Source organism: Oncorhynchus keta, chromosome 3, assembly GCF_023373465.1.
Source record: "Oncorhynchus keta strain PuntledgeMale-10-30-2019 chromosome 3, Oket_V2, whole genome shotgun sequence".
NCBI lineage: Eukaryota > Metazoa > Chordata > Actinopteri > Salmoniformes > Salmonidae > Oncorhynchus > Oncorhynchus keta.
In genome coordinates, this window is record NC_068423.1 from 18,885,753 (window position 1) to 18,899,400 (window position 13,648).

The following is a 13,648-nucleotide window of genomic DNA, read 5'->3' on the forward strand; positions in this document are numbered from 1 at the left end:
TATTTCGTAATGATAACCGGTAAGTAACTGTAAGGGCTGTTGTCTTACTGGTACAGTAATATGTACTGTACTTTCATAATGAGAAGGATCTATCACTAAAACCACTCAGATGCTTTTACAGAACTGCAAAAATCTGGTGGAGAAGGTTGACTGAGCCACATTGTAAATATGGTCATTGCAAATAACAGCATCAGACTCCGAGAACTGCAGGACCACATAATGAGATAACACCATATTCCTAAACGTCAACAGAGTGAGTCTCTCTGCACTGTCTCGTCTACTGAAACAGAGTGAGTCTCTCTGCACTGTCTCATCTACTGAAACGCAATAGATTTAGGATGAAGCAGTTGTACAGAGTCCCTTTCGAAAGAATCTCAGACCGTGTAAAACAAGTGAGATATGAATATGTGCAGGTAAGCTATACTATCCTATCATTGGTACTGGATCTGGAAGTGTATGGTGCTACATCATATTGACTGATCCATGTCTTTTCCTACTGTGCAACATTGTCTTGTCTTGACTCTTTCAGAGAGTCATTGAGCTAGAAGCAGATGCAGTGCATCATGAGCTAATATATGTGGACGAGGCAGATTTCAACCTTGCAAAAACAAGGGGCCGCGGCAGAAATATAATCGGACACCTTGCCTTCATCAACGTCCCGGGACAACGTGGTGGCAACATAACAATGTGTGCGACTATTATTCAAAACGGCGTCCTTCACCATCATGCAATTCTAGGCCCGTATAACACTGCATGCATGATCATATTTCTGGACACCCTCAACAACAGACTAATCCCTAATGACCAGGGGCCAGAGCAGACCAGGTACGTCATCATCTGGGACAATGTTAGTTTCCAACGGGTTGCTGTGGTTCGCAATTGGTTCAAAGGTCACCCACTTTTCATCTCACTCAATCTCCCCCATACTCTCCGTTCTTGAATCCTATTGGAGAATTCTTCTCTGCATGTGGTTGGAAGGTGTATGATCACCAGCCCCACCAACACATACCCCTTCTACAGGCAATAGAGGAGGCTTGTGGAGACATGGATCAGGGGTCATGCCAGGCCTGAATACGGCACTCCAGACGATACTTTCCATGCTGCCCAGCTGAAGACAACATGTGATGTGGATGAAGTCTTATGACCAGACCCACAAAGAAGGTGAGATGGAGCCACATTTGTTTATGTTCTTTTTGTTCTAGAATAAATGTTTTAGTTTTCTTCTACTGCACTTTTGTTGTTTGAGGAGTGTTAGAACATATTGAGAAAACATTTGGATACCTGTGTGTATGTGTGTTTAATACATGTATGACAAAACTTTATTTCAAACTGCTATGCCCTGCAAACAGAAAAAGCAAAAGGCAAAAGTTTTTAATTTGTACCATCAGCAGGTAGTTGGTGCTTAGTGTGCTCATTTAAATGATGGTTTGTGTGTACTGTAGACATTAAACATGTTTTAAAGAGTTTGAAGAGTTTTTACAAGAATTGTTTGCTTTTGCAAGAGGTGTATAATGTTTTGCTGGTTTGGTGTAAGGTTTTGTGGTCGGTGTGTAGAGCTTTGCAAAAATAGCCTATAGTTTCAAAGATAGTGCCTAAGCAATCATAAAGAAAACTGTAATATCCATGCGTTGGCAGATTGAGGAAGGGCAGATGGTTGAGTGCTTAGTGTTCCACAAAGGCTTGCTCATTTCGATGTGCATACTGTAGCCTCTGTAGCTACACAAATCCCACTTGTCTTATCATATGCTGAGCCAGTACGAGCGACTTGCCGATCAATTGCACATTCCGAGATGTTATTGCAGTAATTGATCATATCTGAGAGCTTATTTGATCAAATATTTCAGTTTGGCGGGAGAGTTAGTGTTGATGGTCATGTTTGGCTGAGATATATTCTGATAACACACATCAGGGCCTCTGGCCAGCTTTAATGTGGCTTGTGGTCCATGGTTTTGCTCCAGGTTAGCTGTGGGGGGGGGGGACAAACATGGAATGTTAGAGTTGGGAGCGTGTCCCAAACTCTCAACTGGAGGCCATGTTATGTGGTTGGAATAATTGTCAGTTTGGAGGAAATGAAGGGTCAGGTTTGGGAGTCTAGCCACGCACGCACACACGTATACACACACACATGCACAGACACACAGTGGTGTAGGGGAGTGTAAACACAGGTATTCGCTCTTTGCCCATTTATATTTTAGTGGGCATTGCCTATACTCACTTCTTAATCCCCATTGATGCGTATCAAAGTAGTGTAGTGGAGGTATACGCCATATCAATTAATAGGGCTGATGGAACAGATGGGAATGTTTATCTTAAAATTTTGATAAACTATTATTTTTTCCCATTTTAGGCGCAGTAATGTACACAACGCAAAACGCCGTTCTAGAATGCGCACCGCATATGTGAGCGGACAGAGATGGACACATCTGCTAGAAATGCTCAAAGAGGGGAGATCTAAAGATGCCACAACTCATGTGTTGCTAATATGACTAGGATAATCCCATTGGCTGCTAGACATTGGAAAAAAAGAATAGAACAAATGGAACAGGAGAACGCATAATGAGGAAGTCTTTATACAATAATTGCCTCCACCTTTCTCTGGTAGGGTTTGGGCTACAGGCTACTTTGAAGGTAAGACATGTGTCATAATATGAAGTAAAACATCCAGATTTCAAACAATTATGTAAAAAAATGTAAAAATATGGATAGTAATGATAGGCCTAACTGTCTTCTGGTAGATGGAAATGCTTTCCCAAAAACCTTCTCTATTAAATATTAGCTACAAAGTAGCCTATGCCTACCTGGCATTATTTGCATGAATCCAGTGGCCATTCATTTTGCAAACCTCATCTCATGTGCTACAGAAACAATGCTAATCAAACAACAGTGCTAGGTGCCTGCCCACTTCAATTAAAGGATAACTACACAAAACAACTAAATGTATTGGATTTTTGCCAGACTTCAAAAGTTGTCTACTGATGTGATTTAAGCATTGTTATGGACCTTGAGAGCAAAAACCTGAAAAAAAAAGGAAAACTTTGAATTTCAGACTCAGTTGACAGCCTCATTTATCTGTTTCAATAGTAGGCCTACTGCACAGTACAGCTTGGGTTGGCCTGACTGTGAAAGACCAATATGGGATTCATCATTTTAGGTCATTCAGTGTGGATATCACTGTATCTCATATGTTTTACACAGGGTGCCTTTCCTTCACCGAATGGGCGGTTTGGAATTTTTGGGGGCATACCCACTTCTCCAGGCACCATACCCACTTCTCCAGGCACCACACCCACACACACCCACACACACACACACACACACACACACACACACACACACACACACACACACACACACACACACACACGTAAACAATCTAATTATTCACAACACAGCGGTCTGCTGTACTGTAGAAAAAAAACCACAGAGTCCCACCAAAGATGTCTGCCTACATTATCCTCCGCTTATTCCACAAACAATCCCCAGCCCTATTATCCACACCACTAATTACAGCTCCTTGCAGCTTAACAGAGCCCAACAAAGCTACTCATTATGGGATGTCCCTGAACGTGACAAATGATTAAAATTTCATTTATTTAATTGGAAAATGATCAACAGCGGACCGGGCAGGGGAGCCCTCCCTTTAAATGTAAGAGGTAAATATTGTGGTTTTTTTATTGTTTCTGGATGCTGTTGCCATAGTGATAACCGAAAGATATGGGCCTCCCTGCTTTGGGGCTCTTGGCAGCTGGGCACACATGCTGGGAGACCGGGGGGGATCGGCAGGCCAAGCGCAGAGTTGGGCCTTGGCACCCTCACATCCCTGAGGGCCACTAACTACAATTAGCCAAACGGGACAGGGAGAGTAAGCGGGAGACAGACACCAGAGTCACAGAGGAACAGTAGGGTGTACTGCCGCAAGCCAGGTACATGTAAGTCAAACCGCATTGGGACAGACTTTCAATGTCAAAGGCCCCTTGGACATTATGCCAATGCAAGCTGCAATATACGTTCATAGATTCAGTACCACAGCAATATAATATAATAATATTAATATTACACGGCTAACCAGCCCCAGTGCACTGACTTACTCACCAGACAGATCTACTGTATCTTAACATGAGTCCATTCTACAAGGGTCTATGGATGATTCAGTAATGTGGATTATAGAGTGAGTACACAGAATGGCGGACATAAGGGCAGACTTACCTTTACTTGACCCACAAAACAGTTGGCCTCCTCCTCTTTAACGGTTAGGTTTTGGGGCAGGAGCAGATCGAAGACAGGGTCATTATCGTTGACATCAGTGACCACAATATTCACAGTGGCCGTGGAGGTCTGGAAGCACAGAAATAAAAAAACGACACAATTATTGATCTCCGTTTTGAGAAAAGCTCTTTCTCTATCTAAAATAGTAAGTTAAAAGCACAGCAGACTTCTCTGTATGTCATGCTTAACCCAATCAGAATGTGAGTGAATAAATACGAATCCATATTTTTTTCAGGTTATGGTCTTATGCTACAGCCCTTGGAATAATGATGACATACTGTATTTGCATTCACCATCATGTAATAATGAATAACTCCTATCCTCAGCTTTAGGTGAATTAGCGTCTTAGTGTTTGATGTGAAAGCAGGAACACATTTAGTTTGAGGTTCTCTTAGACTGTGCATCTTGTCAAAATGTTGGCTTGATTAACAAAACTACTGAGCCGTACAGCTTAGAGTTCGCCCAATTAATCGGGATGGGCGATTAATTAGGGCCGATTTCAAGTTTTCAAAGCAATCGGAAATTGGTATTTTTGGGCGCCGATTTGCAGATTATTATTATTATTTTGTATACCTTTATTTAACTCGGCGAGTCAGTTAAGAACACATTCTTAATTTCAATGATGGCCTAGGAACGGTGGGATAACTGCCTCGTTCAGGGGCAGAATGACAGATTTTCACTTTGTCAGCCCGATGGATCTGCTGTTTATGACTTCAAGCCTATCAACTCCCGAGATGAGGCTGGTGTAACTGATGTGAAATGGCTAGCTAGTTAGCGCGCACTAATAGCGTTTCAAACGTCACTCACTCTGAGCCTGTGGTTGTTTCCCTTGCTCTGCATGGGTAACGCTGCTTTGAGTGTGGCTGTTGTCAATGTGTACCTGGTTCAAGCCCAGGTAGGAGCGAGGAGAGGGACGGAATCTATACTGTTACACTGGCAATACTAAAGTGCCTATAAGAACATCCAATAGTCAAAGGTTAATGAAATACAAATGGTATAGAGGGAAATAGTCCTATAATTCCTATAATATCTACAACCTAAAACTTCTTACCTGGGAATATTGAAGACTCATGTTAAAAGGAACCACCAGCTTTCACGTTAGCTTTCTTACATAGCACATATTGCACTTTTACTTTCTTCTCCAACACTTTGTTTTTGCATTATTTAAACCAAATTGAACATGTTTCATTATTTACTTGAGGCTAAATTTATTTTATTGATGTATTATATTAAGTTAAAATAAGTGTTCATTCAGTATTGTTGTAATTGTCATTATCACAAATTTAAAAATTATAAATCGGCCGATTAATCGGTATCGCATTTTTTGGTCCTCCAATAATCGGTATCAGCGTTGAAAAATCATAATTGGTCGACCTCTAGTACGACATAGTGCATTAAATCTCTTCAGAAACCAGTATACATCACGCAACTTGCAGTCTCTTACAGAAAATAAGGCTTTTATAAAACTGTATCAAATAAATGCCTTTGCACTTCTAGCTACACACTTACCAGAATGAAGAGCAGAAATCCAGGAAGTACGAGCAGGTTAACAAGTACCAGTTAATTCCATCATACTGTACATAAGCCTGCTGGCTATAGAGGTTGGTATTTAAAAGCCAATATCATAGTGTGGAGAGTTCATCTGCAAATGACCCATCACTGTGACCATTTCTCTTGAACTTAATGTGCTCCTGAACCATTGGCAGACCGTGGGAGGAAGGAAGGCGGTCAATGCCGGTTATCTAACATCTCAGCTCTTAAAGGTTTAGTCTGTCATTTGTAATGTTACAGATGGACTGGGTGTGTTTGTCCTGATTCACTGTTTGACAAATATGATGGAATCTCCACCTAAAAAGCCAATTAGGTTGTTTTTAAGATGGCGGTATCAGAGCCATTAAACGGATTAAGAATATATATACATATATGTTAGAGCAGCATTGGACTAAGATACAGTGGCATAGTATAGAGTACAGTATATACACATGAGATGGGTGAGGCAACATTTACACACAAGAAAAGTGACTAAGATACTGTAGAATAGTATAGAGTATAGTTTATACATATGAGATGAGTAATGCAAGACATTATTAAAGTGGCTCGTGTTTCATTTCCTTAAAGTGGCCAGGGATTCCTAATCTATGTCTATAGGCAGCAGCCTCTAATGTGCTGGAGATGGCTGTTTAACAGTCAGTGGTGTAGCATAGCATAGCATAATACAATGCTGTATATATATATATATATATGAAATGGGTGATGCAATATGTAAACACAATTTAAAAGTGACTAAGATACCATAGAATAGTGTGGAGTGCAGTTTATACACATGAGATGAGTAATGCTTGATACAGAAACATTATTAAAACGGCATGTGATCCATTTCTAAAAGTGGCCAGTGATTTCTAATCTATATCTATAGGCAGCCGTCTCTGATGTGCTAGTGATGACTGTTTAGCAGTCTGATGGCCTTGAGACAAAAGCTGTTTTTCAGTCCCTCGGTCCCAGCTTTGATGCACCTGTACTGACCTCACCTTCCGGATGATAGTGGGGCGAACAGGCAGTGGCTCGGGTGGTTGATGTCCTTGATGATCTTTTTGGCCTTCCTATGGCATCGGGTGCTGTAGGTGTCCAGGAGGGTGGGAAATTTGCCCCTGGTGATGCATTGGGCAGACCGCACCCCCCTCTGGAGAGCTTTGCGGTTGTGGGCGGTGCAGTTGCCATACCAGGCGGCCCAACAGAATGTCAGTGTCCGCAACGTGGCTGGTTTTCCTTTTATAATCTGTGATTATCCGTAGACCCTGCCACATACATCTGGTGTCTGAGCCGTTGAACTGGGACTCAGCTTTGTCCCTATACCGAAGTTCAGCATGCTTGATTTCTTTGCGGGGGGGAACAACTACACTGTTTGTATTCTTCCAAATCAAAACAATCTTGAAGCGTGGATTCCAATAGGTCAGACCAGCATTTAATAGTCCTTACCACGGGTGCTTCCTATATGAGTTTCTGCCTATAAGAGGAGCAAGATGGAATCATGGTCCAATTTGCTGAATGGAGGGCATGGGAGGGACTTATATGCATTCTGGAAGGTAGTGTAACAATGGTCGAGAGTTTTAGCAGCTCAAGTACAACAATCAATATGTTAATAGAATTTCAGGAGCCTTTTCCTCAAATTTGCTTTGTTAATATCCCCAGCTACAATGAATGCAGCCTCAGGATATGTGGTTTCCAGTTAGCGTGAAGTTCAGTTCATAAGTTCTTTTAGGGCCGTCATGGTATTCGCTTGGGCGGGATATAGACCGCTGTGGCTATTATTGACGAAAATTCTCTCGGGAGATAATACAGTCGGCATTTGATTGTGAGATATTCTACGTCGGGTGAACAGAAGGACTTGAGTTCCTGTATGTTATCACAGTTACACCATAAGTTGTTAATCAGAAAACATATACCTCCACCCTTCTGCTTCCTGGAGAGATTTTTGTTCCTGTCGGCGTGATGTACTGAGAACCCAACTGACTTTACAGTCAGACAGTATATCTCGAGAGAGCCATGATTCTGTGACGCAGAGTATGTTACAATCCCTGGTGTCTCTCTGAAAAGAAACTCTGGCCTTGAGCTCATCAATTTTATTATCCGGAGATCGGACATTAGCGATTGATTAAAATACTCAGGAGTGGTGGTTGTTGTTGTAATGCTCCGGGTGTCGTGGGTGTGGAGTCAAAATGCAGGAGACAGAGTTCAATGCTGTGCGTCTTTTACTAGCACCAACGCACCACAGGGTGCTCACAAAAGTAACGTTCCCAAACACAGGGGAAAAAATACAATGGAAAAATAAACAACTAGGCACTAAACACGTACCTCTACAACAGAGCCGAAGGTTACAATGAAAATAATCCCGCACAACAACCAGGCGGGCCGGCTGTCTAATAAAGACAAACTAATTAAACATGAACAGGTGCTACCACTAAACATACAAGGAGGGAGAGGAAAAACAATCAGTGGCAGCTAATAGGCCGGTGATGACGACCGCCGAGCGCCACCCGCCCGGGAAGGGGAAACACCCTCGGTCGGACTCGTGACAGTACCCCCCTCCTGACGCGCGGCTCCCGCAGCGTGCCGACACCGGCCTCGAGGTCGCCCCGGAGGACGAGGTGCAGGGCGATCCGGATGGAGGCGATGGAAATCCCTCAACATGGATGGATCCAAGATGTCTCCCACCGGTACCCAGCACCTCTCCTCCGGACCGTACCCCTCCCAGTCCACGAGGTACTGCAGGCCCCTCACCCGGCGTCTTGAGTCCAGAATGGCCCGGATCGTGTACGCCGGGGTCCCCTCGATGTCCAGAGGGGGGGGAGGGACCTCCGGTACCTCACTGTCCTGCAGGGGACCAGCTACCACTGGACTGAGGAGAGACACATGAAACGAGGGGTTAATACGATAATAGGAAGGGAGTTGTAATCGATAACACACCTCGTTTATTCTCCTCAAGACTTTAAAGGGCCCTACACACTGCGGACCCAGCTTCCGGCAGGGCAAGCGGAGAGGTAGGTTTCGGGTCGAGAGCCAGACCCTGTCCCCCGGTACAAACACGGGGGCCTCACTGCGGTGGCGGTCAGCACTCCTCTTCTGCCGTCCACTCGCTTGTCGTAGAGATTCCTGGACGGCCCTCCGGGTCTCCTTGGAGCGCTGTACCCATTCCTCCACCGCAGGAGCCTCGGTCTGGCTCGGATGCCATGGTGCCAGGACCGGCTGGTATCCCAACACACACTGAAAAGGGGACACGTTAGTAGAGGAGTGGCGTAGTGAGTTCTGAGCCATTTCAGCCCAAGGAATGTATCGTGCCCACTCCCCTGGCCGATCCTGGCAATACGACTGCAGAAACCTACCCACCTCCTGGTTCATTCTCTCCACCTGCCCATTACTCTCGGGGTGATAACCGGAGGTCAGGCTGACAGAGACCCCCAAGCGTTCCATGAACGCTCTCCATACCCGAGACGTGAATTGGGGGCCCCGATCAGAAACGATGTCCTCCGGCACCCGGTAGTGCCGAAAGACATGGGTAAATAATGCCTCCGCAGTCTGCAGGGCTGTAGGGATACCGGGCAACGGGAGGAGACGACAGGACTTAGAAAACCGATCCACAATCACTAGAACCGCGGTGTTCCCCTGAGACGGCGGAAGATCGGTCAGGAAATCTATGGACAGATGTGACCATGGCCGCTGTGGAACGGGGAGGGGTTGTAGCTTCCCTCTAGGAAGGTGCCTAGGAGCCTTACTCTGAGCGCACACTGAGCAAGAGGAGACATAACCCTTAACGTCCTTAACCAACGTAGGCCACCAATACCTCCCCTGAAGGCTCCCCACTGTCCTCGTCACCCCAGGGTGACCCGAGGAGGGTAGGACGTGAGCCCACCGAATCAGCTTGTCCCGAACATCAAGCGGCACGTACCTTCGCCCGCTGGACACTGAGGAGGCGCGGGTTCAGCCCGTAACGCCCGCTCGATGTCCGAGTCCACCTCCCATACCACTGGGGCTACCAGCTTTGAGGCGGGAAGGATGGGAGTAGGTTCGGTGGACCCATCCTCGGTGTCGTAAAGGCGGGACAGTGCGTCAGCCTTCACGTTCTGGGAGCCCGGTCTATAAGACAAAGTAAACCGGAACCGGGTGAAGAATATGGCCCACCTTGCCTGACGTGGGTTAAGTCTCCTAGCTGCCCGAATATACTCCAGATTCTGGTGGTCGGTCCAGATGAGAAAAGGGTGCTTAGCCCCCTCAAGCCAGTGTCTCCACACCTTCAGAGCTCTAACCACCGCTAGCAACTCCCGGTCCCCCACATCATAGTTACGCTCCGCTGGGCTGAGCTTCCTTGAAAAGAAAGCGCAGGGGCAGAGTTTTGGTGGCGTACCCGAGCGCTGTGATAGCACGGCACCCACCCCAGCCTCGGACACGTCCACCTCCACTATGAATGCTAGAGAGGGGTCCGGATGCGCCAACACGGGCGCATCAGTGAACAGCGCCTTCAACTTGTTGAATGCTCTGTCCGCCTGTGCTGACCACTGCAATCGCACCGGGCCCCCCTTCAGCAGTGAGGTAATGGGAGCCGCTATCTGGCCAAAACCCCGGATAAACCTCCTGTAGTAGTTGGCAAAACCCAAAAACCGCTGCACCTCCTTTACCGTGGTTGGAGTCGGCCAATTACGCACGGCCCTAATGCGGTCACCCTCCATCACCACCCCCGAGGTGGAAATGTGATATCCCAGAAAAGAGACGGCTCGTTTAGAGAACACGCATTTCTCAGCCTTGACGTATAGGTCATGCTCCAGCAGTCTACCAAGGACTTTGCGCACCAGAGACACATGCGCGGTGTGAGTGGCCGAGTAGATCAGAATGTCATCGATATAAACAACCACTCCCTGCCCGCACAGGTCCCTGAGAATCTCGTCTACAAAGGATTGGAAAACGGCTGGAGCATTCTTTAACCCATACGGCATGACGAGGTACTCATAGTGGCCGGATGTAGTACTAAATGCGGTTTTCCACTCGTCTCCCTTCCGAATACGCACCAGACTATACGTGCTCCTGAGATCCAGTTTTGTGAAGAATTGCGCTCCGTGGAACGATTCCACTGCCGTAGCGATGAGAGGTAGAGGGTAACTATACCCCACTGTGATGGCGTTTAGACCTCTATAATCGATACACGGACGCAAACCTCCCTCCTTTTTCCTCACAAAAAAGAAACTCGAGGAGACGGGTGAAATGGAGGGCCGAATGTACCCCTGTCCCAGCGACTCCGTGACATATGTCTCCATTGCCAACGTCTCCTCCTGGGACAGTGGGTACACGTGACTCTTGGGAAGCGCAGCGTCTACCTGAGATCTATCGTACAATCCCTTCCCGGTCGATAAGGTGGTAATTTAGTCGCTTTCACTTTACTGAAAGCGATTGCCAAATCGGCATACTCGGGGGAATGCACACCGTGGAACCCTGGTCTGGACTCTCCACCGACGTGGCACCGATGGAAACTCCCAAACACCTTCCAGAACACTCCTCTGACCACCCCTGGAGAACCCCTGTCTCCACGAAATTTTAGGATTGTGCCGGGCCAGCCAGGAGTCCCCAGCACCACTGGAAACGCAGGCGAATCAATAATAAAAAAACTGATACGCTCCCTATGATTCCCCTGCGTCACCATGTCCAGTGGGACCGTGGTCTCCTGACCATCCCTGACCCTAATGGCCGGCTATCTAGGGAGTGCACGGGGAAAGGAGAATCTATCGGCACCAGCGGAACCCCTAACTTAAGGGCGAGTCCGCAATCCATAAAGTTCCCAGCTGCGCCTGAATCGACTAGCGCCCTATGCTGGGAAGAGGGGAAAAAGTGAAGGAAAGAGATTAAGACAAACATATGGCCAACAAGGGGTTCTGGGTGAGTCTGATGCTGACTCACCTGGGGTGACCGAGAAGCGTTCCGCCTGCCATCTCTACTCCCAGACGGACCCCCCCAGCACCGATCAGACGTGTGCCCTCTCCGACCACAGTTGGTGCAGGGAAGGCCACCTCCTCCGGTACCCCTCGGCGTAGCCCCTCCCAACTCCATGGGAATGGGAGCGGAGGGGCTGGGTGGTGGAACGCACAGAACCCTCTCTGAACGCCCGCGGGCAGCCAGCAGATTATCCAGTCGAATGGACATGTCGATCAGCTGATCCAGTGACAGAGTGGTGTCCCGACACGCTAACTCCCGGCGGACGCCCTCTCGGAGACTACACCTGTAGTGGTCCATAAGGGCCCTGTCGTTCCACCCAGATCCGGCTGCCAAGGTCCGGAACTCCAGCGCGTAATCCTGGGCGCTCCTCTTCTCCTGCCTGAGATGAAATAGTCGTTCTCCCACCGCTCGGCCGTCTAGAGGGTGATCAAACACGGCACAGAAACGGCAGGAAAACTCTATGTAGTGCTCACGAGCTGAGTCTGGGCCATTCCAGACTGCGTTCGCCCACTCCAGAGCACGACCCGTGAGGCAGGAGATGAGGACACTCACCCTCTCTGCTCCTGAGGGAGTGGGTCTGATGGTGGCCAGGTATAGCTCCAGCTGAAGCAGAAACCCCTGGCAACCCGCCATTCCAGACTGCGTTCGCCCACTCCAGAGCACGACCCGTGAGGCAGGAGATGAGGACACTCACCCTCTCTGCTCCTGAGGGAGTGGGTCTGATGGTGGCCAGGTATAGCTCCAGCTGAAGCAGAAACCCTGGCAACCCGCCGCCGCTCCATACTCGGGGGAATGCACACCGTGGAACCCTGGTCTGGACTCTCCACCGACGTGGCACCGATGGAAACTCCCAAACACCTTCCAGAACACTCCTCTGACCACCCCTGGAGAACCCCCTGTCTCCACGAAATTTTAGGATTGTGCCGGGCCAGCCAGGGAGTCCCCAGCACCACTGGAAACGCAGGCGAATCAATAATAAAAAAAACTGATACGCTCCCTATGATTCCCCTGCGTCACCATGTCCAGTGGGACCGTGGTCTCCCTGACCATCCCTGACCCTAATGGCCGGCTATCTAGGGAGTGCACGGGGAAAGGAGAATCTATCGGCACCAGCGGAACCCCTAACTTAAGGGCGAGTCCGCAATCCATAAAGTTCCCAGCTGCGCCTGAATCGACTAGCGCCCTATGCTGGGAAGAGGGGAAAAAGTGAAGGAAAGAGATTAAGACAAACATATGGCCAACAAGGGGTTCTGGGTGAGTCTGATGCTGACTCACCTGGGGTGACCGAGAAGCGTTCCGCCTGCCATCTCTACTCCCAGACGGACCCCCCCAGCACCGATCAGACGTGTGCCCTCTCCGACCACAGTTGGTGCAGGGAAGGCCACCTCCTCCGGTACCCTCGGCGTAGCCCCTCCCAACTCCATGGGAATGGGAGCGGAGGGGCTGGGTGGTGGAACGCACAGAACCCTCTCTGAACGCCCGCGGGCAGCCAGCAGATTATCCAGTCGAATGGACATGTCGATCAGCTGATCCAGTGACAGAGTGGTGTCCCGACACGCTAACTCCCGGCGGACGTCCTCTCGGAGACTACACCTGTAGTGGTCCATAAGGGCCCTGTCGTTCCACCCAGATCCGGCTGCCAAGGTCCGGAACTCCAGCGCGTAATCCTGGGCGCTCCTCTTCTCCTGCCTGAGATGAAATAGTCGTTCTCCCACCGCTCGGCCGTCTAGAGGGTGATCAAACACGGCACAGAAACGGCAGGAAAACTCTATGTAGTGCTCACGCGCTGAGTCTGGGCCATTCCAGACTGCGTTCGCCCACTCCAGAGCACGACCCGTGAGGCAGGAGATGAGGACACTCACCCTCTCTGCTCCTGAGGGAGTGGGTCTGATGGTGGCCAGGTATA

At 48.3% G+C, this 13,648-nt stretch overlaps 1 protein-coding gene across 3 annotated transcripts in view; it reads right to left on the reverse strand.

Annotated features, from left to right (window-relative positions):
* LOC118363424 (protocadherin-15-like) overlaps positions 1-13,648 on the reverse strand; it is a 318,783-nt gene that overhangs the window by 92,432 nt on the left and 212,703 nt on the right. For all 3 annotated transcript variants that reach the window (XM_052491888.1, XM_052491871.1, XM_052491880.1), the window contains exon 18: positions 4,207-4,335. In XM_052491888.1, coding sequence (XP_052347848.1) covers positions 4,207-4,335 — 129 coding nt within the window. The remainder of the gene's footprint in view (positions 1-4,206; positions 4,336-13,648) is intronic.